Source organism: Entelurus aequoreus, linkage group LG03, assembly GCF_033978785.1.
Source record: "Entelurus aequoreus isolate RoL-2023_Sb linkage group LG03, RoL_Eaeq_v1.1, whole genome shotgun sequence".
In the NCBI taxonomy this organism is placed as follows: Eukaryota; Metazoa; Chordata; class Actinopteri; order Syngnathiformes; family Syngnathidae; genus Entelurus; species Entelurus aequoreus.
The window spans coordinates 3,946,809-3,973,362 of NC_084733.1; the positions used below are offsets into that span (position 1 = coordinate 3,946,809).

The 26,554-nt window shown below is 38.7% G+C and overlaps 1 protein-coding gene across 1 annotated transcript in view; it reads left to right on the forward strand.

Annotated features, from left to right (window-relative positions):
- Window positions 1–26,554, forward strand: part of mta1 (metastasis associated 1) — a 161,870-nt gene that overhangs the window by 55,005 nt on the left and 80,311 nt on the right. Inside the window, exons 4-7 of the mRNA XM_062040974.1 lie at window positions 22,160–22,286; window positions 22,696–22,759; window positions 24,124–24,241; window positions 26,234–26,336. Of these exons, the coding sequence (XP_061896958.1) occupies window positions 22,160–22,286; window positions 22,696–22,759; window positions 24,124–24,241; window positions 26,234–26,336 (412 nt within the window). The remainder of the gene's footprint in view (window positions 1–22,159; window positions 22,287–22,695; window positions 22,760–24,123; window positions 24,242–26,233; window positions 26,337–26,554) is intronic.

A 26,554-nucleotide genomic window follows, 5' to 3' on the forward strand; every position in this document is an offset into this window, starting at 1 on the left:
AAATGTCTCTTAAAGCTCTGCCCCTTTAATTAGTGCATACTAAATAATTTAACTTTAGCCTACTACTACAACCATATTATTTACCAGCAACATAAAGTGAAACAGAGGCAGAGGTGTCCTGCCACAGTCAGTAACAAATAAACAGAAAACAGTAGTGGTCAAATACAAATAAGGCAACAAGAGAAGTATCCTACACTTCTCTTTTGTAAAGTAAATCTGAACAGCCTATATGGGCATCTACATCAACTATATGATTTGCCTGAGAAGCTGGACAGGACAAAAAAAAAAAATATATATATATTTTTTTAATTTTTTAAAATTTGTGGCGGACATAATTCTTTCGTGGCGGGCCGCCACAAATATTAATGCGAAAATGCGTTAATTATACATTTCAATAACGGCACTAATTGTTTTAACGGACGATTAACGCACACACGTCCTTTTTGACCCTCGTGCTGTGCCGTAGCGGGGGGAACTTGGCTGCAGTTTACTTGCTGCTGATGAGCCACAAGCGAGCAGAAATGGACAAAGGAAAGGCTACCTAAAGGCTACCTTGTGTAAATATCAGGTTCAAAGCCATGGCAAGTTGTTCTCCCGACAAGAAAGAACTATTTTTCGTGGTGAGAAAAGTTGACATCCCTGCAGCAAACACCTGCTGTGCGCTCATTCAGAGGTGGGTGGTGCTTCACTTCCGTGTTCACATTATGGGTACGGTGCAGTGATAAACATAACATTTAGTTTGTTACTGTGACTGATTTAGTAAGTAAGTAAGACAATCTTGCTGGCTGAAATATTGTGTAAATTACTCTAACATGTTTTAGTCAAGTCCTCAATTACAGAATGATTAGCAGGCTGAATATTACATTTGACTAGTTATTAGAGATGGTTTACACATAGTCAAATGTTAAATATTGTTTGTCCTATTTGTGTTGAGCTGTTTGAAAAGGCATAATGTTTAAAACACATTTCATTAAAGCAAATTAATTGTCCGTTCATGGTGTTAAAACCTGAAAGTGATCTGTTTAGGGTAAACTTAATTGACATCTATCTGCGATTATCGCCATTCCTTTTGAGTTAACTTTGAACAATGCGATTAATCCCGATTAAATATTTTAATCGCTTGACAGCCCGGTGAAAATTACTCATTGTCAATAATTCTCCCCAAATATGTGTTGATATCTGACAGGGCATTTATTTGAGTTCCTGTCAGAATTTTTTATGTTTTCTTAGAGGGCTTTATGGGCGTACAAGTCTACTCCCATTAGCTGAATTGTTTGCCACCTCATACTTTTCGTTGTTTACGAGTTGGAATGCATCAGAAAAGAAACACATACGTATGTTCTTGTCTTACATAAGAATTGTGAATGATACGCTAAATTCCCCAAATAAGTGTAGTTCCCCTTTAAAGGCCTACTGAAAGCCACTACTAGTGACCACGCAGTCTGATAGTTTATATATCAATGATGAAATCTTAACATTGCAACACATGCCAATACGGCCGGGTTAACTTATAAAGTGACATTTTAAATTTCCCGCCACACTTCCGGTTGAAAAAGCCTTCGGAGGATGACGTATGCGCGTGACGTAGCCCGGGGAACAGAGGTATGCCTTCCCCATTGAATACAATACAAAAAAGCTCTGTTTTCATTTCATAATTCCATAGTATTCTGGACATCTGTGTTGGTGAATCTTTTGCAATTTGTTTAATGAACAATGGAGACTGCAAAGAAGAACGTTGTAGGTGGGATCGGTGTATAGCGGCTGGCTGTAGCAAGACAACAAGGACTACTCACTTGGATAGCAGACGCGCTAGCCGATGCTAGCCGCCCACCGGCCACCGCACGGATGATCGGGTGAAGTCCTTCGTCGCGCCGTCGATCGCTGGAACGCAGGTGAGCACGGGTGTTGATGAGCAGAGCAGATGAGGGCTGACTGGCGTAGGTGAAGCGCTAATGTTTTTATCATAGCTCTGTGAGGTCCGGTTGCTAAGTCAGCCTTAGCGTCGTTAGCAACAGCATTGTTAAGCTTTGCCAGGCTGAGATCTATTAACCGTGTAGTTACATGTACATGGTTTAATAGTATTGTCGATCTTCTGTCTATCCTTCCAGTCAGGGATTTATTTATTTTGTTTCTATCTGCATTTGAGACAGATGCTATCACGTTAGCTCATGCTAAAGAGCTTCGTCGATGTATTGTCGTGGAGATAAAAGGCACTGTGAATGTCCATTTCGCGTTCTCGACTCTCATTTTCAAGAGGATATAGTATCCCAGGTGGTTTAAAATACAAATCCGTGATCCACAATAGAAAAAGGAGAGAGTGTGGAATCCAATGAGCCAGCTTGTACCTAAGTTACGGTCAGAGCGAAAAAAAATATGTATTTCACTGCATTCTAGTCCGTCACTCTAACGTTCCTCGTCCACGAATCTTTCATCCTCACTCAAATTAATGGGGTAATCGTCGCTTTCTCGGTCCGAATAGCTCTAGCTGCGTTGAAAACAATAGGAAAATATGAGGGAGTGAACAACTGACAACGTCACGCTACTTCCGGTAGGGGCAAGGTTTTTTTTTATCAGACCAAAAGTTGCGAACTTTATTGACGTTGTTCTATACTAAATCCTTTCAGCAAACATATGGCAATATCGCAAAATGATCAAGTATGACACATAGAATGGATCTGCTATCCCCGTTTAAATAAAAACATTTCATTTCAGTAGGCCTTTAAGAAGTAGTGCTATGTTCACCCTTCCATTCTCAAAAGACGTGATACAATTACTGTACTGGCGATGTATTCAGATATAAACATGACTCAGTACACACACTGCTGAGATGACAAAGCCTTGGTTCTTACCGCCATGTTCCTCCCGAAACCCTCCTTTTGCAGGACGTTTTTTTTAATAGTATTATTCATCCTCCCGACATCCATCTTGTTAGGTTCAAGTGTCATTGAAATTGCTTTTACCGTAATGTCTCATATAGACACACAGCCCAAAAGTGCATTTTTACAGTGGCTCATTCACCTGAGTGCTATTTATGTGTTTGCCCTTTCCCTCTGTGGTCTTGTTGGTTTATCCTGAACACACAAACGAACGCCGCCTGCGTCAGACGGGAAAAAGCACGCCTTTGTGGAGGCTACCTGTGTTAACTTAAAGTAAAGACATGTTTCAACTATTCTGTGCCAGCTGCAACAATTTGGAGTCTTTCCCCCCCCCCCCCCTTGCAACTAACATGCAACAAAATCCATGGTTGGAATGGCTGCGTGCCACAATGGTGTGGGCTACTTCCTGTGTGCGTCTCTCTCCGCAGCCTCACCGAGTGTGTGTGGGTGGTATGTGTGTGTTACACATGTTTTTCTACATGCAGCGAAGGCTTGTGGGTAGCTTTAATTCAGTACTGCTATGGATCAGGGGAGGATGTGAGATGTGTGTTAATGTGTTGCACGAGTGTGTCTGCTCTGAGTCATTGATCAAATATTTTGCTTGCAGCGATTCGGAGCGCTCCCTCGACTGGGCCTCCGTCCGACTTCACCGTAAGCCCCGCCCTCCGCGACCAAGGCAACCTCCTTAGTGGTCAGCTAGCTCCCTGTTTCCCCCTTATTTCAACATTTAAATGCAACATTAATATCGTCCTAGTTACCATAGTAACTGTCCAACATAAGCGAACATTGTCTCGTGTGATTAAAGTCACATGCCACCGGCAAGCCCCGCCTCCCGTGTGTCGCACATGCTGTCTGTATTAGATATTATCACGAGGGCTGCCGCGGTACAAGACGAATGTCTCATGCGCTTTATTAAACGCAGCCCTTGGGGGAAAGCTGGAAGGACTTGCAAAAGGGGGACCGTCCTCGTCTGGCGCTGGGCTGCTTTTTCAAAGTCAACGTCGTCGGTAACTCGAGAAGCCTAAGCAGGCTGCGGGATGCCGCGGGCGGGGGGGGGGTATGGCGGGGGGTCAGCGCCACGACACTGGCCCCGCACATCCGAAACGTTGCTTGAAATGAGACGGTCGTGACCGTGATGTAATGAAAACGTCCCGCATTGTTGGCATGTCGCACGTTGACGGGGGTCATATTTCATTTGAATGAAAAGTAATTGAAGTGGCTTCAAACACTTGTAAGTCTCATGATTGTTTACTTTTGGTGCATGATCATAGTTAAAGAGGAACTGCACTTAAAAAAGTAAAATAAAAAATAATTTAAAGGCCTACTGAAAGCCACTACTAGCGACCACGCAGTCTGATAGTTTATACATCAATGATGGAATCTTAACATTGCAACACATGCCAATACGGCCGGGTTAACTTATAAAGTGACATTTAAAATTTCCCGGGAAATATCCGGCTGAAACGTCGCGGTATGATGACGTATGTGCATGACGAAGTCAGTTTAACGGAAGTTATGGTACCCCGTAGAATCCTATACAAAAAGCTCTGTTTTCATTTCATAACTCCACAGTATTCTGGACATCTTTTGCAATTTGTTTAATGAACAATGAAGGCTGCAAAGAAGACAGTTGTAGGTGGGATCGGTGTATTAGCAGCGGACTACAGCAACACAACCAGGAGGACTTTGTTGGAGCGCTAGCCGCCGACCTCACCTTGACTTCCTACGTCTCTGGGCCGCCAAACGCATCGGGTGAAGTCCTTCGTTCTTCTGCCGATCGCTGGAACGCAGGTGAGCACGGGTGTTGATGAGCAGATGAGGGCTGGCTGGCGTAGGTGGAGAGCTAATGTTTTTAGCATAGCTCTGTGCGGTCCAGTTGCTAAGTTAGCTTCAATGGCGTCGTTAGCACAGCATTGTTAACCTTCGCCAGCCTGGAAAGCATTAACCGTGTATTTACATGTCCACGGTTTAATAGTATTGTTGATTTTCTATCTATCCTTCCAGTCAGGGGATTATTTTTGTTGTTTCTATATGCAGTTACAGCACGATGCTATCACGTTAGCTCGTGGCTAAAGCATTTCGCAGATGTATTGTCGTGGAGATAAAAGGCACTGAATGTCCATTTCGCGTTCTCGACTCTCATTTTCAAGAGGATATAGTATCCCAGGTGGTTTAAAATACAAATCCGTGATCCACAATAGAAAAAGGAGCCAGCTTGTACCTAAGTTACGGTCAGAGGGAAAAAAGATACGTCCTGCACTGCACTCTAGTCCTTCACTCTCCCGTTCCTCATTCACGAATCTTTCATCCTCGCTCAAATTAATGGGGTAATCGTCACTTTCTCGGTCCGAATCTCTCTCGCTCCATTGTAAACAACGGGGAATTGTGAGGAATACTAGCTCCTGTGACGTCACGCTACTTCCGGTACAGGCAAGGCTTTTTTTTATCAGCGAGCAAAAGTTGCGAACTTTATCGTCGATTTTCTCTACTAAATCCTTTCAGCAAAAATATGGCAATATCGCGAAATGATCAAGTATGACACATAGAATGGATCTGCTATTCCCGTTTAAATAATATAACATTTTTTTTGCATTTAAATCGTAAATAAATGTTAGCAAAAGTCAGCTAGCAATGGAGCCAATGGGATTTACTCTTATTTTGCCTATAAAGCGCTCTAAAAAGAACCTTCCAACAGCGTTTTATTTACATATTCTAATTATATACAGTACAGGCCAAAAGTTTGGACACACCTTCTCATTCAATGCGTTTTCTTTATTTTCATGACTATTTACGTAGTAGATTGTCACATCAAAACTAGGAATGAACACATGTGGAGTTATGTACTTAACTAAAAAAAGGTGAAATAACTGAAAACATGTTTTGTATTCTATCCATCCATTTATCCATTTCCTACCGCTTGTCCCTTTTGGGGTCGCGGGGGGTGCTGGAGCCTATCTCAGCTGCATTCGGGCAGAAGGCGGGGTACACCCTGGACAAGTCGCCACCTCATCACAGGGCCAACACAGATAGACAGACAACGTTCACACTCACATTCACACACTAGGGCCAATTTAGTGTTGCCAATAAACCTTTACAAACTTATGTAAGATAATAACATATGTTTTTATTTGTTTATGCATTCTAATTAGTAAATAATTGTTAGCAAAAGTCAGCGAGCAATTGAGCCAGTGGGATTTACTCTTATTTTGCCTATAAAGCGCTCTAAAAAGTTAAAGTATCAATGATTGTCACACGCACACCATGTGTGGTGAAACCCATCCCCTTGTTTACCCCCTGGGAGGTGAGGGGAGCAGTGGGCAGCAGCCGTGCCACGCCCGGGAATAATTTTTGGTGATTTAACCCCCAATTCCAACCCTTGATGCTGAGTGCCAAGCAGGGAGGTAGTGGGTCCCATTTTTGTAGTCTTTGGTATGACTCGGCCGGGGTTTGAACTCACAACCTACCCATCTCAGGGCGGACACTCTAACCACTAGGCCACTGAGTAGGAACCTGAAAGAACCTTCCAACAGCGTTTTGTATACAAACCCCGTTTCCATATGAGTTGGGAAATTGTGTTAGACGGAATACAATGATTTGCAAATAATTTTCAAGCCATATTCAGTTGAATATGCTACAAAGACAACATATTTCATGTTCAAACTCATAAACATTTTTTTTTTTGTTGCAAATAATCATTAACTTTAGAATTTGATGCCAGCAACACGTGCCAAAGAAGTTGGGAAAGGTGGCAATAAATACTGATAAAGTTGAGGAATGCTCATCAAACACTTATTTGGAACATCCCACAGGTGAACAGGCAAATTGGGAACAGGTGGGTGCCATGATTGGGTGTAAAAGTAGATTCCATGAAATGCTCAGTCATTCACAAACAAGGATGGGGCGAGGGTCACCACTTTGTCAACAAATGCCTGAGCAAATTGTTGAACAGTTTAAGAAAAACCTTTCTCAACCAGCTATTGCAAGGAATTTAGGGATTTCACCATCTACGCTCCGTAATATCATCAAAGGGTTCAGAGAATCTGGAGAAATCACTGCAGGTAAGCAGCTAAGCCCGTGACCTTCCATCCCTCAGGCTGTACTGCATCAACAAGCGACATGAGTGTGTAAAGGATATCACCACATGGGCTCAGGAACACTTCAGAAACCCACTGTCAGTAACTACAGTTGGTCGCTACATCTGTAAGTGCAAGTTAAAACTCTACTATGCAAGGCGAAAACCGTTTATCAACAACACCCAGAAACGCCGTCGGCTTCGCTGGGCCCGAGCTCATCTAAGATGGACCGATACAAAGTGGAAAAGTGTTCTGTGGTCTGACGAGTCCACATTTCAAATTGTTTTTGGAAACTGTGGACGTCGTGTCCTCCGGACCAAAGAGGAAAAGAAACATCCGGATTGTTATAGGCAGAAAGTGTAAAAGGCAGCATGTGTGATGGTATGGGGGTGTATTAGTGCCCAAGACATGGGTAACTTACACATCTGTGAAGGCACCATTAATGCTGAAAGGTACATACAGCTTTTGGAGCAACATATGTTGCCATCCAAGCAACGTTACCATGGACGCCCCTGCTTATTTCAGCAAGACAATGCCAAGCCACGTGTTACATCAACGTGGGGACGGCGTGGCAAAGTTGGTAGAGTGGCCGTGCCAGCCATCGGAGGGTTGCTGGTTACTGGGGTTCAATCCCCACCTTCTACCATCCTAGTCACGTCCGTTGTGTCCTTGGGCAAGACACTTCACCCTTGCTCCTGATGGGTGCTGGTTAGCGCCTTGCATGGCAGCTCCCGCCATCAGTGTGTGAATGTGTGGATGTGGAAATACTGTCAAAGCGCTTTGAGTACCTTGAAGGTAGAAAAGCGCTATACAAGTATAGCCCATTTATCATTTATTTATCATAGTAAAAGAGTGCGGGTACTAGACTGGCCTGCCTGTAGTCCAGGCCTGTCTCCCATTGAAAATGTGTGGCGCATTATGAAGCCTAAAATAGCACAAGGGAGACCCCCGGACTGTTGAACAACTTAAGCTGTACATCAAGCAAGAATGGGAAAGAATTCCCCTTCAAAAATGTGTCTCCTCAGTTCCCAAATGTTTACTGAGTGTTGTTAAAAGGAAAGGCCATGTAACACAGTGGTGAACATGCCCTTTCCCAACTACTTTGGCACGTGTTGCAGCCATGAAATTTTAAGTTAATTATTATTTGCAAAAAAAATTCTAATAATATACAGTACATGCCAAAAGTTTGGACACACCTTAGGGCGGTATGGCGTAGTGGGTAGAGCAGCCGTGCCAAAAACCTGAGGGTTGCAGGTTCGCTCGCTTATATAATAATTATATTTATACAGCGCTTTTCTCTAGTGACTCAGAGCACTTTTACATGGTGAAAGCCAATATCTAAGTGACATTTAAAGCAGTGTGGGAGCAGGTGGGTAAAGTGTCTTGCCCAAGGACACGACGGCAGTGACTAGGATAGCGAAAGCGGGGATCACACTTATCATTACACCATGTACCAAATAAAATAGCTTCGAGGTCGGTAAGCACAATCAGAATTATTCCGTACATTAGGCATTCAGGGGGAGCTCCACTAACCACGTTAAACCCAGATTCCGAACTAACAAAGGTCTTAACTCATTCTCTTTCTATGCCACATCAATGTGGAATGCGCTCCCAACAGGTATAAAAGAAAGGGCATCTCTATCCTCCTTCAAAACCGCAATAAAAGTTCACCTCCAGGCAGCTACAACCCTAAACTAACACCCTCCCCGGATTGCTAATAATCAAATGTAAACAATCAAATGCAGATACTTTTTCTTATGCCTTCTGATCTCTCTCTCTCTCTCTCTCTCTCTCTCTCTCTCTCTCTCTCTCTCTCTCTCTCTCTCTCTCTCTCTCTCTCTCTCTCTCTCTCTCTCTGTCTCTGTCTCTGTCTCTGTCTCTGTCTCTCTCTCTCTCTCTATGTCCACTACTTGATGTCCATATCCCCCCCCCTCCTCCTCCACACCCCTGATTGTAAATAATGTAAATAATTCAATGTGATTATCTTGTGTGATGACTGTATTATGATGATAGTATATATGATAGTATATATCTGTATCATGAATCAATTTAAGTGGACCCCGACTTAAACAAGTTGAAAAACTTATTGGGGTGTTACCATTTAGTGGTCAATTGTACGGAATATGTACTTAACTGTGCAACCTACTAATAAAAGTCTCAATCAATCAATCAATCAATCAGGCGCACCGGGTTATAAGGCGCACTGTCCATTTTTGAGAAAATGAAAGGATTTTAGTGCGCCGAAAAATACCATACACTAGTTTGTGTTTATGATAGTGCAGCATTTTACTGCCAACTTGACATTCTTTAAGTTAACCTGCACAAAACTTCATTGCGGTTTCTAATAAACCCACAGAAGCCCGTTTAGGTGGTGCGGGTTGCAGCCTGAACTAATTGCACCAGCTGCTGGGGGCTCCCAAATATTGAAATGCCTCCCAAATTGTGTCAAAACTAGTGACTTTACAGCACAATACTAACATTAGAACAGTGGTTCTCAAACTTTTTTTTGTCATCCCCCACTTTGGACAAGGGGGAGTTTTCAAGCCCCCACCTGCCCCCATCCCACCAACAGAACACTAATGCCAAGCTTAACATTTTCAAATTTATTGAACATCAAGAAACATCAAGTTGTATATATTCAAACTCAATAACATAAAATAACATCAAGTTCAATAATAAACAAAATAACTGTGCAGCTGTGGTATAACTTGCATCAAGTTCAATAATAAATAAAATAACTTGCATCAAGTTCAATAATAAATCAAAAAAAGTGTTAACTTGCATCAAGTTCAATAATAAATCAAAAAAAGTGTTATAACTTGTATCAAGTTCAATAATAAATCAAATAACTTGCGACAAGTTTAATAATAAATAAAATAAAAGTGCCACTTTGCACAAAAAAAAGGAGGAGCTATGCATTTGGCAAGACAGGGCAAGTGAACATGAGTTTTACAGTACTCCAGCATTAGTGGCTGCAATGAGCCTGTTTTGCACTGCACAGCTTTTCAAATCAGGGTTGCAGTCTTGACACTGCCCCCCTTAAGTCATGCTCAATGTTCAGCTGAGACCTGTACTTCGTTTTGAGTGAAGCAACAGCTGAAAAGCCTATCTCACACAGATAAGATGTGGCAAAGGGGAGAAGAATGGACACAGCTCTCTGCCCGATGAGTGGATATTGATTAGCCTGCTACCCATCAGCGCAAAAGTTTGTTCCGCTTAGCCCCGCCCCCATTAGTTACTGTTGCTATGTCTGTCAAACTTTCGCTCCAACCTAGAAATTTAAAGCCTACAGGAAAAATAAGTAATTTACATTTATTTATATAGCGGATTTCACGGACAGAATCACAAAGTGATTTACAGTATGTATAGAAAATGAAAGCATAGTAAAAAAAAAAATCTTAAGAATATAATAAAAATAAAAACATTTTAAAGTGACATTTCCTCCCGTTCCTCGCGCCCCACCTGTCATGTCTCTATTCCCCACCAGTGGGGCACGCCCCACACTTTGAGAAACGCTGCATTAGAACAAGGTCTGCAGCAATCCATTATTTTAGTAAACGTGTAATCCATCAATTAGATTGTTTGGTTAATTGGCTAAAACACACTTTATAGACTCAGTGCGTAGTTTAGGCAAATAGTTGAAATAAAGATTTTACTACTTGCCATAATCTTCCTTTACCTTTTTACCTTCTATTTACCTTTTTTTAAAACTTTGTAATCACCTTCATTTACATTATTTTACCTTTAAGTATTCCTTATTTTTAGTTTAGTTTAGTTTAGTCTTTATTTGAAGGGACAATGTACAGAAACATTAAGCTCAAAGACAGATATGTTCTGTACCAGATTATAGCTAAATAGCAAATTTCCATCTGCAGTCCCTGGCTACCTAAATTAAAGGGATACAAAAATCATGCAATAAAATTATGACAATAAAATCATACACAAGTATTAAGAAAAAAGTCATAAAATGCCCTTTCATGGACACATACTTAATATACAATACAAGCACACCTCATTTACATCATCACACAAAGACAATACATGCTCTTGTTCACATCTGTCATCATTTGTAAAAACAACCATGATTTTAACAGACACACCTCACAATTTACAACAAAAATGCTCTCATGGATAAATATAATACACATTAGGTTGATGTGTCAAACATAGTGTCCACCTTATTGGCCGTGTGAGCAGCTTTGATTGCTCCAAAGCCACTTTTTTAACTTTAATTGCGAATGAAGAGTCATCTGTTAGACTTTTCAAGTTTGTTGTGAGGTCGTTCCATTCCTTTATGGCTTTGTATGAAAAGGCCGATTGTGCAAAAGAGGTTTTACATCTGGGTACGCTACACTGCCCCCTGGTGGAGGCTCGTGTGTTACTAGTTGTCACAGCAGATGTAAACTGGACAAAGTGCTTAAGTGGCGCTGGTGCAGTGTTATTTAAGATTCGATGGGCCATTCGTATTGATGCCAATCTTTGAATGTTTGCTGAATTTAACAATCTATATTTTTGGAGATCTAAACAATGATGGTGGTGTTGTGGTTTTCGGTCAAGGATTTTGAGGGATTGTTTGTGCAAAGTTTCCAATGGCCTCAGTGTCATTTTGCTTGCCTGCGACCAACATGTTATACAATAATAAAACATTTTTACCTTTTATTTACCTTCCATTACCTTATTTACATTCTTTCACCTATAATTTGACTTCTATATTCCTTCTTTTACCTTTTATTTAATGTCTGTATTTGTTCTTTTACCTTTTTATTTACCTTCCTTTAACTTGTATTTACCTTATCTTTTTTTTACCTTCTATACTACTGCCTAGTTTCTCTTGTTGTATTCTTATTTTACTTTTATAGTTTTATTCTCATTGTTGCTTTTTATTTGTATTCTCATTGTAATATTTTTCTATTTTGTTTCCATTTATACCCCCATTATTTACTTTTTAATTTTTAAATTTGATCTCAATTCTGTACACTGCTGCTGAAATTTTAATTTTCCTGAAGGAATCAATAGAGTACGATCTATCTATCTATCTATCTATCTATCTATCTATCTATCTATCTATCTATCTATCTATCTATCTATCTATCTATCTATCTATCTATCTATCTATCTATCTATCTATCTATCTATCTATCTATCTATCTATCTATCTATCTATCTATCTATCTATCTATCTATCTATCTATCTATCTATCTATCTTCCTTCTTTTACATTTTGTTTACCTCTTATTTACCTTTACTTTCTTTTACCTTCTTATTTACCTTGTTTTACCTTTTAAATACTTATTTTACCTTCTATTACCTTCTATATTCATACTTTTACGTTTTGTATACATACATTTTTTTGTATATATTTATTTATCTTTGATTTACCTTAAATTTACTTTATTTTCCCTTTTATTTAACTACTATTAATCTTCTTTTACCTTTTGATTACTTCTATTACCTTCTATATTCCTTCTTTTACGTTTTGTTGACCTCCTAATTATCTTTCTATTTTCTTTCTTTTACCTTCTATTCATCTTTTACCTTATTCAACTTGTTCCACCTTCTTTTATGTGCTCCGGAATTTTTTCAAATTTGTATCAGTTACACATTAAACGATTATTCGGCGCAAGGGAATATGAACCAAAGCAAATTGCTAATCAAATGAATCGAGTTAAGGGATTCATTGTCACAGTATTAGTTACAAAAATCTTATTCTGTTATTGACAACATTTTTCCTGATCAAACGCGGGTCAAAGTGGCCTTCACTCGTTATGTCATCAAGCCGGTTCGTTAACACAAGATCCGTCCTCCTTCCACTCTCCTCTCGCCGCCTCGGAGACTTGTAAGGCGAGCCATTTGTCAATAATTGATAATTGGCCGGGACAGGTGAGACGGAGGGGCAATTTGTCAATGCGGCCATCATCGGCCTGGATGGAGGACGATGACGCGTGAAGTCTCTTCATCTTAATCTCACTTCCTGTTACGTTTCATTTTTCCATCTATTGAATTGGATTCAATAATCCCAGTTCATAATTAGCTGCTGTTTCTCTGGAGTGTGAGTGTGTGTGTGTGTGTTTAGCAATGCCAAGAGCCGACCCAAGCAGCGAGGCAGTTGCGTATTGATTTTGGCCACACATTGCTTCTCCTGAAAAATCCCTTGATTGCTTTTGTTCGCCTGTGCGACTCCCTGCTCTGTCTCGCTTCCTCTAATGAAAGTCCAAATGAATTGGAGCACGTACGGACTGCAGACACTAACGCTTACCATGCTCTTGTCCTCTCCCATCCCTGATGTTGCCATTACCTGCTGCCTTATAAACATCTCTTTCTTCGTCTTATTCGTTCGCTAGACTTTTCGTTAGCCATTTTCCCCCTCCGTTCTGCCGTAATCTTTCTAACCTCTCACTCCCACCTCACCCATTTGGGAGGAAGACGGTGGATTTTTAGCCTATTGGCCACATTTTTGTGGCCAATAGGCTGATTAAATCATTCAGTTTGGTTCCCTCAAGACGTGTTGTTCGTTTTCTTTACTGAACCCCAGGGTATGTCTTTAAATCTGAAATAAAGTCGCAAGCGAGGCTTCACTGATTTACCGTAATTTTCGGGCTATAAGCCGCACCTGACTATAAGCCGCACCAGCTAAATTTAGGGGAAAATACAGATTGCTCCATATATAAGCCGCACCAGACTATAAGCCGCAGGGTTTTGATGTGTAATTACCGTAGTATATAGGGCAGGGGTCACCAACGCGGTGCCCGCGGGCACCAGGTAGCCCGTAAGGACCAGATGAGTAGCCCGCTGGCCTGTTCTAAAAATAGTTTAAATAGCAGCACTTACCAGTGAGCTGCCTCTATTTTTTAAATTGTATTTATTTACTAGCAAGCTGGTCTCGCTTTGCCCGACATTTTTAATTCTAAGAGAGACAAAACTCAAATAGAATTTGAAAATCCAAGAAAATATTTTAAAGACTTGGTCTTCACTTGTTTAAATAAATTCATATTTTTTTTTACTTTGCTTCTTATAACTTTCAGAAAGACAATTTTAGAGAAAAAATACAACCTTAAAAATTATTTTAGGATTTTTAAACACATATACCTTTTTACCTTTTAAATTCCTCTTCTTTCCTGACAATTTATATCAATGTTCAAGTACATTTTTTTTTTTTATTGTAAAGAATAATAAATACATTTTAATTTAATTCTTCATTTTAGCTTCTTTTTTTTCGACGAAGAATATTTGTGAAATATTTCTTCAAACTTATTATGATTAAAATTCAAAAAAATTATTCTGGCAAATCTAGAAAATCTGTAGAATCAAATTTAAATCTTATTTCAAAATCTTTTGAATTTCTTTTAAAATTTTTGTTCTGGAAAATCTAGAAGAAATAATGATTTGTCTTTGGTCCAATTTGTTATATATTCTAACAAAGTGTAGATTGGATTTTAACCTATTTAAAACATGTCATCAAAATTCTAAAATTAATCTTAATCAGGAAAAATTACTAATGATGTTCCATAAATTCTTTTTTTAACTTTTTCTCTTCTTTTTTTCGGTTGAATTTTGAATTTTAAAGAGTCGAAATTGAAGATAAACTAGGTTTCAAAATTTAATTGTAATTTTTTTCGGGTTTTCTCCTCTTTTAAACCGTTCAATTAAGTGTAAATATCATTAATTATTAATAATAACATACAGTTAAAGGTAAATTGAGCAAATTGCCTATTTCTGCCAATTTATTTAAGTGTGTATCAAACTGGTAGCCCTTCGCATTAATCACTACCCAAGAAGTAGCTCTTGGTTTCAAAAAGGTTGGTGACCCCTGATATAGGGGTTCCTGCTACCACGGAGGGGATTGTCGGGACAGAGATGACTGTTTGGGAACGCAAAGCGTCCCATTTATGAACAATAAATCTTTCAATCATTCAATCAAACTTTCACATCTTTGACATGGCGAACAGCATTCGTGCAGAGTACAAATAATACAACGGTGCAAAGTAATACAAAGTGCTCGCCTGTACGTTATCAAAATAACCAGCCTACCGGTATATGAAAAGTCAGTCTTTAATCATTGTGTCGTCGTCTTCCTCCTGCGTACTAAAACCACCGAAATCCTCTTCGTCGGTGTCGGAGAAGAACAGGCCGTAAATAAGCCGCACCCTTGTATAAGTCGCAGGGACCAGAACGAGGGGAAAAAGTAGCGGCTTATAGTCCGGAAATTACGGTAATTATTTGTCTATCTTTCTAGTACAGGGGTCGGCAACCCGCGGCTCCGGAGCCGCATGCGGCTCTTTGACCACTCTGATGCGGCTCAGCTACATACTTGCCGACCCCCCCGATTTTCCCAGGAGACTTATGGATCTTAGTGTCTCTCATAGATAACTCCCAGGGAAAATATAATCCTATTTACGCTCTAATTACTGAATAAGGGAGTGCCCTAATTGCACTGCAGTAATTGTCCTACATAGCATTTACAAACAGCGTGCCAGCCCGGCCACATGTTGTATGTTGCTTTTACTTGCACACATAGGAGACAGCAAAGCATACTTACTCATCAGCCACACAGCTTACACTGACGGTAGCCGTATCAAACAACTTTAACATTGTTACGTTACAAATATGCGCCACACTGTGAACCCACACCAAAAAAGAATGAAAAACACATTTCTGGAGAACATCCCACCGTAACACAACATAAACACAACACAACCAATACCCAGAATCCCATGCAGCCCTAACTCTTCCGGTCTACATTATACACCCCCGCTACCACCAAATCCCCCCACACATCAACCCCCCCCCTCTCCGTGCGTTGGTTGAGCGGAAGAGTTAGGGCTGCATGGGATTCTGGGTATTGGTACCGTCAGTGTAAGATGTGTGGCTGCTGAGGTAGTACGCCTTGCTGTCACTTATGTGAGCAAGCTGAAACTGCAATCTACATGTGGTCGAGCAGGTATACTGTTTGGGCAGGCTGTAGAGGGCGCTAAAAGCAGTGCTATCACGCCCTGGTACTAGGTAGTCTCCCGGAAATAATGAGAGTGTTGGCAAGTATGACGCTATCAAGCGCCAATCATTCAAAACTCGCGGGCCGCACTAACATCAAATTTCCATATTAAGGTGTGTGCCGGTGCGTGTGTCTGAGACCACTGGTTAACATAGCACAAAGCAATGCAATTTAAGCTTTGTATGCGGTGTTTTTCATTTTAAATTTAAATTTTTTTTTTGTGGCTCCCATTATTTTCTTTAATTTGTGAAACTTGCCAAAATGGCTCTTTGAGTGGTAAAGGTTGCCGACCCCTGTTCTAGTATGTTCAATCGAAAAATTGTTTAAACTTCGGCAGTCAAACGGGCGATATGGCTGAAAACTGTCTCAGAATATACAGTACAGGCCAAAAGTTTGGACCCACCTTCTCCTCATTCAGTGCATTTTCTTTATTTTCATGACTATTTACATTGTAGATTGTCACATCAAAACTATGAATGAACACATGTGGAGTTATTTACCGTATTTTTCGGACTATAAGTCGCAGTTTTTTTTCATAGTTTGGCCGGGCCGGGGGTGCGACTTATACTCAGGAGCGACTTATGTGTGAAATGATTAACACATTAGCGTAAAATATCAAATAATATTTTTGATGTCATTCACGTAAGAGACTAGACGTATAAGATTTCATGGGATTTAGCGATTAGGAGTGACAGATTGTTTGGTAAACGTATAGCATGTTCTATATGTTATAGTTATTTGAATGACTCTTACCATAATATGTTACGTTAACATACCAGTTGGTTATTTATGCCTCATATAACGTACACTTATTCAGCCTGTTGTTCACTATTCTTTATTTATTTTAAAGGCCTACTGAAATGAATTTTTTTTTATTTAAACGGGGATAGCAGATCCATTCTATGTGTCATACTTGATCATTTTGCGATTTTGCCATATTTTTGCTGAAAGGATTTAGTATAGAACAACGACGATAAAGTTTGCAACTTTTGGTCTCTGATAAAAAAAAAAAGCCTTGCCCCTACCGGAAGTAGCGTGACGTTGTCAGTTGTTCGCTTCCTCATATTTTCCTATTGTTTTCAACACAGCTAGAGCGATTCGGACCGAGAAAGCGACGATTACCCCATTAATTTGAGCGGGGATGAAAGATTCGTGGATGAGGAACGTTAGAGTGACGGACTAGAATGCAGTGCAAGACGTATCTTTTTCCGCTCTGACCGTAACTTAGGTACAAGCTGGCTCATTGGATTCCACACACTCTCCTTTTTCTATTGTGGATCACGGATTTGTATTTTAAACCACCTCGGATACTATATCCCAGGGGTCACCAACCTTTTTGAAACCAAGAGCTACTTCTTGGGTAGTGATTAATGCGAAGGGCTACCATTTTGATACACACTTAAATAAATTGCCAGAAATAGCCAATTTGCTCAATTTACCTTTAACTATATGTTATTATTAATAATTAATGATATTTACACTTAATTTAACGGTTTAAAAGAGGAGAAAACACGAAAAAAATTACAATTAAATTTTGAAACATAGTTTATCTTCAATTTCGAATCTTTAAAATTCTAAATTCAACCGAAAAAAAGAAGACAAAAACTTAAAAAAATAATTTATGGAACATCATTAGTAATTTTTCCTGATTATGATTAATTTTAGAATTTTGATGACATGTTTTAAATAGGTTAAAATCCAATCCGCACTTTGTTAGAATATATAACAAATTGGACCAAGCTATATTTCTAACAAAGACAAATCATTATTTCTTCTAGATTTTCCAGAACAAAATTTTTAAAAGAAATTCAAAAGACTTTGAAATAAGATTTAAATTTGATTCTACAGATTTTCTAGATTTGCCAGAATAATTTTTTTGACTTTTAATCATAAGTTTGAAGAAATATTTCTCAAATATTCTTCGTCGAAAAAACAGAAGCTAAAATGAAGAATTAAATTACAATTTATTTATTATTCTTTACAATAAAAAAAAATACATTTACTTGAACATTGATTTAAATTGTCAGGAAAGAAGAGGAAGGAATTTAAAAGGTAAAAAGGTATATGTGTTTAAAAATCCTAAAATCATTTTTAAGGTTGTATTTTTTCTCTAAATTTGTCTTTCTGAAAGTTATAAGAAGCAAAGTAAAAAAATTAATGAATTTATTTAAACAAGTGAAGACCAAGTCTTTAAAATATTTTCTTGGATTTTCAAATTCTATTTGAGTTTTGTCTCTCTTAGAATTAAAAATGTCGGGCAAAGCGAGACCAGATTGCTAGTAAATAAATAAAATTAAAAAAATAGAGGCAGCTCACTGGTAAGTGCTGCTATTTGAGCTATTTTTAGAACAGGCCAGCGGGCTACTCATCTGGTCCTTACGGGCTACCTGGTGCCCGCGGGCACCGCGTTGGTGACCCCTGCTATATCCTCTTGAAAATGAGAGTCGAGAATGCGAAATGGACATTCACAGTGACTTTTATCTCCACGACAATACATCGGCGAAGCTCTTTAGCTACTGAGCTAACGTGATAGCATCTGGCTCAAATGCAGATAGAAACAAAATAAATAAATCCCTGACTGGAAGGATAGACAGAAGATCAACAATACTATTAAACCATGGACATGTAACTACACGGTTAATAATTCTCAACCTGGCAAAGCTTAACAATGCTGTTGCTAACGACGCTGAAGCTAACTTAGCAACTTAGCAACGGGACCTCACAGAGCTATGATAAAACATTAGCGCTCCACCTACGGCAGCCAGCCCTCATCTGCTCATCAACACCCGTGCTCACCTGCGTTCCAGCGATCGACGGCGCGACGAAGGACTTCACCCGATCACAGATGCGGTCGGCGGCTAGCGTTGGCTAGCGCGTCTGCTATCCAAGTAAGACCTCCTTGTTGTGTTGCTACAGCCAGCCGCTAATACATCCAAACCCACCTACAACTTTCTTCTTTGCAGCCTCCATTGTTCATTAAACAAATTGCAAAAGATTCACCAACACAGATGTCCAGAATACTGTGGAATTTTGAGATGAAAACAGAGCTTTTTTGTATTGGCTTCAATGGGCTACCGATACTCCTGTTTCACTGGCTACGTCACGCGCATACGTCATCATACAAAGGCGTTTTCAACCGGAAGTTTAGCGGGAAATTTAAAATGTCACTTTATAAGTTAACCCGGCCGTATTGGCATGTGTTGCAATGTTAAGATTTCATCATTGATATATAAACTATCAGACTGCGTGGTCGTTAGTAGTGGCTTTCAGTAGGCCTTTAAATTGCCTTTCAAATGTCTATTCTTGGTGTTGGGTTTTACCAAATATATTTCCCCAAAAAATGCGACTTATACTCCAGTGCGACTTATGTTTTTTTCCTTCTTTATTATACATTTTCGGCCGGTGCGACTTATACTCCAAAATTATTATTATTATTATTTTTTTTTCTTCTTTATTTCTTTATTTCCGCGGACCGGTACCGGGCCGCGGCCCGGTGGTTGGGGACCACTGCTCCACACGACAACTCCGCTCCGGACAGGCTAACCTCCTCCAACCGCCGAGGACAAAGCTCCGAACCATGGGAGACATGGCATTCTGCTCCGCCGCTCCCAGTCTGTGGAACGCTCTCCCTGACCACCTGAGGGCACCGCAGACTGTGGATGCTTTTAAAAAAGGCTTAAAAACCTTTCTTTTTAAAAAAGCCTTTTTTTTTTTAGATTATTGCATGCTATTTCTGGCTATTAGGATGTTCGAGTTTTTATTTATATTTATTTGTATTATCTTTTTCTTTTTTTTTAAATACACTGTAGCACTTTGAGGTTGTTTGCTCAATATAAAGTGCTTTTTACAAATTAAATTTATTATTATTATTATTATTATTACCAAAATGTATTTAGATACTTATTATTCAATTTTTAAAAGAAAATCTTATTAAGTGTCGGCCAACGAAAGCTTCATTAATTCGTTTTGCATGCCGCTTGAAGCCATCGGGAGGCTGCCATTTTAAGTTAAGTTAAAGAACCAATGATTGTCACACACACACTAGGTGTGGTGAAATTTGACTAACCGCCGAGGACAAAGCTCCGAACAATGGGAGACCGGGCTTTCTGCTCTGCCGCTCCCAGTCTGTGGAACGCTCTCCCTGACCACCTGAGGGCACCACAGACTGTGGATGCTTTTAAAAAAGGCTTAAAAACCTTTCTTTTTAAAAAAGCCTTTTTTTTAGATTAATGCGTGCTAGTTCTGGCTATTAGGATGTTCTAGTTTTTATTTATATTTATTTTTATTATCTTTTTTTTAAATTTTAAATACACTGTAGCACTTTGAGGTTGTTTGCTCAATATAAAGTGCTTTTTACAAATGAAATATATTATTATTGTTATTATTATTATTATTATTATTATTATTAACAAAATGTATTTCGATACTTATTATTCAATTTTTAAAAGAAAATCTTATTAAGTGTCGGCCAACAAAAGCGTCTAATTCATTTTGCATGCCGCTTGAAGCCATCGGGAGGCTGCCATTTTAAGTTAAGTTAAAGTTAAAGTTAAATAACCAATGATTGTCACACACACACTAGGTGTGGTGAAATTTGACTAACCTCTGAGGACAAAGCTCCGAACAATGGGAGACCGGGCATTCTGCTCGGCCGCTCCCAGTCTGTGGAACGTTCTCCCTGACCACCTGAGGGCACCACAGACTGTGGATGCTTTTAAAAAAGGCTTAAAAACCTTTCTTTTTAAAAAAAGTCTTTTTTTTAGATTTATGCGTGCTAGTCCTGGCTATTAGGATGTTCTAGTTTTTATTTATATTTATTTTTATTATCTTTTTTTTTTTTTTTAAATACACTGTAGCACTTTGAGGTTGTTTGCTCAATATAAAGTGCTTTTTATAAATGAAATATATTATTATTGTTATTATTATTATTATTACCAAAATGTATTTCGATACTTATTATTCAATTTTTAAAAGAAAATCTTAATAAGTGTCGGCCAACAAAAGCTTCATTAATTCATTTTGCATGCCGCTAGAAGCCATCGGGAGGCTGCCATTTTAAGTTAAGTTAAAGTTAAATAACCAATGATTGTCACACACACACTAGGTGTGGTGAAATTTGACTAACCTCCGAGGACAAAGCTCCGAACAATGGGAGACCGGGCTTTCTGCTCCGCCGCTCTCAGTCTGTGGAACGCTCTCCCTAACCACCTGAGGGCACCACAGACTGTGGATGCTTTTAAAAAAGGCTTAAAAACCTTTCTTTTTAAAAAAGCCTTTTTTTTTAGATTTATGCGTGCTAGTTCTGGCTATTAGGATGTTCTAGTTTTTATTTATATTTATTTTTATTATCTTTTTTTTTTTTTTAAATACACTGTAGCACTTTGAGGTTGTTTGCTCAATATAAAGTGCTTTTTACAAATGAAATATATTATTATTGTTATTATTATTACTATTACCAAAATGTATTTCGATACTTATTATTCAATTTTTAAAAGAAAATCTTATTAAGTGTCGGCCAACAAAAGCGTCATTAATTCATTTTGCATGCCGCTTGAAGCCATCGGGAGGCTGCCATTTTAAGTTAAGTTAAAGTTAAAGTTAAATAACCAATGATTGTCACACACACACTAGGTGTGGTGAAATTTGACTAACCTCCGAGGACAAAGCTCCGAACAATGGGAGACCGGGCTTTCTGCTCCGCTGCTCCCAGTCTGTGGAACGCTCTCCCTGACCACCTGAGGGCACCACAGACTGTGGATGCTTTTAAAAAAGGCTTAAAAAAACCCTTTTTAAAAAAGCCTTTATTTAGATTTATTCGTGCTAGTTCTGGCTATTAAGCTGTTCTAGTTTTAATTTTTATTTATTTATTTTATTATTTTTTTTATTTCTTTTTAATACACTGTAGCACTTTGAGGTTTTTTGCTCAATGTAAAGTGCTTTTTACAAATAAAATCTATTATTATTATTATAGAGAACAAGGAAATGGGATAAAATAGCCATGGTATGAAAAGGGGTAGGATTAAATAAACTCAGCAATCTTCCTACTCCTTTTCAGACGTGCTGTAATGAAACAACCGGAAATATGCGATACATTACATTGTATCGTATGCATGTTCCAAATAAACTGAAACCGAACGGAAAATCAACTCTATTGGTTTGTGTCCGCAGCAGAACCCATGTCTATTTGCGTGTAGTTTTGACCTTTGCCCTCACCCACCCAGGGGAGCTGGAAGAAGAGATGGAGAACCCAGAGATGTCCGACCTTCCCGAGAAGCAGAAACATCAGCTCCGGCACAGAGAGCTCTTTTTGTCCCGCCAGTTGGAGTCTCTACCTGCTACGCACATCAGGTACGCCGGCGTGGAGCGCAGCCAAGTCCTCCACCTTTTCATACAACACCAGCCGTATGCACCTGCCCTTACAAGCAATTAGCGTAAACGACGGCGAACTCAAAACAAAGCCCTCATCTGCAGTCAACGCTGAGCTTTAAATGTCACAAGAAGGCCGTTTTCCCCCCCCCCCCCTCTTCGCTCATTTGCAAGCACCCAGCAAAGCCACCCCATCATTAGCAGATTATTACCTGACATTTACAACCACACTCACAAAGCAGCAACTCATATCCCGGAGACAAATTACTCTGATGATGTTTATTGTGGGACAAGTCAACATTTTTTGTTTTGGTCCGTCGGGCGTTAAAGCCTCCTTTTTTAATGAAGTGACCTTGCTCATCTCCTTTCCTTGCACACTTGCGTCCTCAAGGGGGAAATGCTGCGTGACACTGCTGAATGAGACTGAGGCGTTGAAGTCCTACCTGGAAAGAGAGGTATGTTCATTCTTTGTCACCACTTCGGACTTTGAGGAGATATGCGGCCTATTTTTGAGCATGTTGACATGTTTCCGTGGGTCAATGAAAAATGTAAAAGTCATTGAACAGGTTTTTGCAAAAGTGAAGCTCAGAAACGGCATTAAAATGCATTCAATTTGCGATGGAAGACAATATATATATATATATATATATATATATATATATATATATATATATATATATATATATATATATATATATATATATATATATATATATATATACGTATATGTATATGTATATATATATATATATATATATATATATATATATATATATATATATATACGTATATGTATATGTATATATACGTATATGTATATGTATATATATGTATATGTATATATATGTATATATGTATGTATATATATATATATATATATATATGTATGTATGTATGTATGTATGTATGTATGTATGTATGTATGTATGTATGTATGTATGTATGTATGTATGTATGTATGTATGTATGTATGTATGTATGTATGTATGTATGTATGTATGTATGTATGTATGTATGTATGTATATATATATATACCGATATATGCAGTCGTGAAATTAACACATTATTATGCCTAATTTGGACAACCATGTATGGTGAAGATAAGGTACTTTTAAAAAAAAATAAAATAAAATAAGATAACTAAATTAAAAACATTTTCCTGAATAAAAAAGAAAGTAAAACAATATAAAAACAGTTACATAGAAACTAGTAATGAATGAAAATGAGTAAAATTAACTGTTAAAGGTTAGTATTATTAGTGGAGCAGAAGCACGCACAATCATGTGTGCTTACGGACTGTATCCCCTGCAGACTGTATTGATATATATTGATATATAATGTAGGAAGCAGAATATTAATAACAGAAAGAAACAACCCTTTTGTGTGAATGAGTGTGAATGAGTGTAAATGGGGGAGGGAGGTTTTTTGGGTTGGTGCACTAATTGTAAGTGTATCTTGTGTTTTTTATGTGGATTTAATAAAAAAAACCAAAAAAAAACAAAAAAAACAAAAAAAACGATACTGATAATAAAAAAAACGATACCGATAATTTCCGATATTACATTTTAACGCATTTATCGGCCGATAATATCGGCAGACCGATATTATCGGACATCTCTACTTTTTGTATTTGTGGTCCAATATGGCTCTTTCAACATTTTGGGTTGCCAAACCCCTGAATTAGGGTGAAATGAAAAGTTGAACAGGCCTGTTAGGGAACCAAACTACGTGAGCTTTCCTAGCTAGTTATAATGTACCATTACAATAGTCACCTACTTTGGTGCGCAGCCACTCTCTGACTCAGTGTGTTCTTCCCAGGATGCCTTCTTCTACTCGCTGGTGTACGACCCTCAGCAGAAGACGCTGCTGGCCGACAAGGGGGAGATCCGAGTCGGGAACAAGTATCAAGCTGACATCACTGACCTCCTGAATGAGGGTGGGTGTGTGTGCTCTTTGCTTTTGTACAGACTTGCTCCCGAGCCTTGTAGTAGGGCCGGACAACGAATCAAATGTCGATTTCAATTACGGCTTCTTACGATCATTAGAATATTATAATCATGAAAAACGTGCATGCAAATTTCTGAGCTTGAAACGGATGAAGAGCAAATGAGTACAAAAAACAACAAGTTTTGGATCTCACCATGATTGCTACTTTTTATTTGACACAGCGGTAGTATGCCTAACTAATAATCACTAAACTCAGGAAAAAATGTAAGGCATATGATTTCTGCGTTCACGGAACCACGGATGGAATCACACAATTGGCCAATAAACCGGAATCCGTTGTGGTGTTCGGGTCTGTGGGACCCGTTTTAATTTTTTATTAAAAGAAAAATGATACAATTATTTTTTCAAACTGAGACTCACTGACTTTGGCTCATTTTCTGTGAAGAACATATATCAGAATACATATTTAATGACCACACACCCTACACATTTCTATTACATATAAGATAGAATAGAATAGAAGGGATTTGGACTTTATTGTCATTATATTTGCATATAACGAGATTAAGGACTCCAATTTAAGGTGCGGTAGTGGGAACAAATATGGGGTAAAAATTGATGCATTTACAAAATTATTATGCTTTGACTTAAAATACTGGTCAAAATTGTCCAAAGATGTGTTGCACCAATAAATGTCAGGATTTTTGTGTTTGATTACTGGTAATGAACATTTAATTAATTACACAAAAAGCACACTCCGTGGTGGTAAAATAAGTGTACAAATGTAATAAAAGGAATTTTGAAACATGTAAACAGAAACACTCATTTTTTTATATTTTTTATATTGTTATCTTAACTTATTGATGTTACTGTTATTATTACTTGTCGTTTATTCGTTTCTAATTCATATCCATTCATCTTTTTAATTATATTTAAATTTGGATTTTGGTGGTAGAACAAATACTCATGTTTTCAAATTAATTAATTTTTTTAATATCAACCAAAATAATCAGGATTATTATTTTTGCCCTTATTGTCCAGCCCAGTGTTTTTCAACCTTTTTTGAACCAAGGCACATTTTTTGCGTTGAAAAAATGCGGAGGCACACCACCAGCAGAAATCATTAAAAAACGAAACTCAGTTGACTATAAAAAGCGGTTGTCGCAATTGTTGGTTATGACTTTAAAGCATAACCAAGCATGCATCACTAGAGCTCTTGTCTCAAAGTAGGTGTACTGTCACCACCTGTCACATCACACCCTGACTTATTTGGAGTTTTTTGCTGTTTTCCTGTGTGTAGTGTTTTACTTCTTGTCTTGCGCTCCTATATTGGTGGCTTTTTCTCTTTTTTTGGTATTTTCCTGCAGCAGTTTCATGTCTTCCTTTTGAGCGATATTTCCCGCATCTACTTTGTTTTAGCAACCAATAATATTTCAGTTGTTTTTATCCTTCTTTGTGGGGACATTGTTGATTGTCATGTCATGTTCGGACGTACTTTGTCTTTGCTCCACAGTAAGTCTTTGCTGTCGTCCAGCATTCTGTTTTTGTTTACTTTGTAGCCAGTTCAGTTGTAGTTTCGTTCTGCATAGCCTTCCCTAAGCTTCCATGCCTTTTCTTAGCGGCACTCACCTTTTGTTTATTTTTGGTTTAAGCATTATATACCTTTTTACCTGCACACTGCCTCCCGCTGTTTCCGACATCTACAAAGCAATTGGCTACCTGCTGCCACCTACTGATATGGAAGAGTATTACACTGTTACTCTGCCGAGCTCTAGACAGCACCGACACTCAACAACAACACATCATTTGCAGACTATAATTACTGCTTTGCAAAAAATATTTTCAACCCAAATAGGTGAAATTAGATCATCTCCCACGGCTCACTAGTGTGCCGCGGCACAGTGGTTGAAAAACACTGGTCCAACCCTATGTTGTAGATATAATTGAGTAACACAATTGCATCTTGTTCATGTGTGTGTAGGCGAGGAAGACGTCAGAGATCTGGAGAAACTGGAAGAGAAAATCTGGGATCCCAGCAGCTCACTGACGGAGAAACAGATCGATCAGTTCTTAGTCGTCGCTCGGTAAGACTAAATATCTTCAAGGCAAAAACCTACAAGTTATATGTCAAGCTGGCGATTGGATCTCTTTTCCATTGGCAACATAGAACAACTACCGTATTTCCTTGAATAGCCGCAGGGGCGCTAATTAATTTAAAACCTCTTCTCACTCCTGCGGTTACCAAAACCATGCGGAATGAGCAAGCATGCTCTAATTATTTTAAAACCTCTTCTCACTCCGG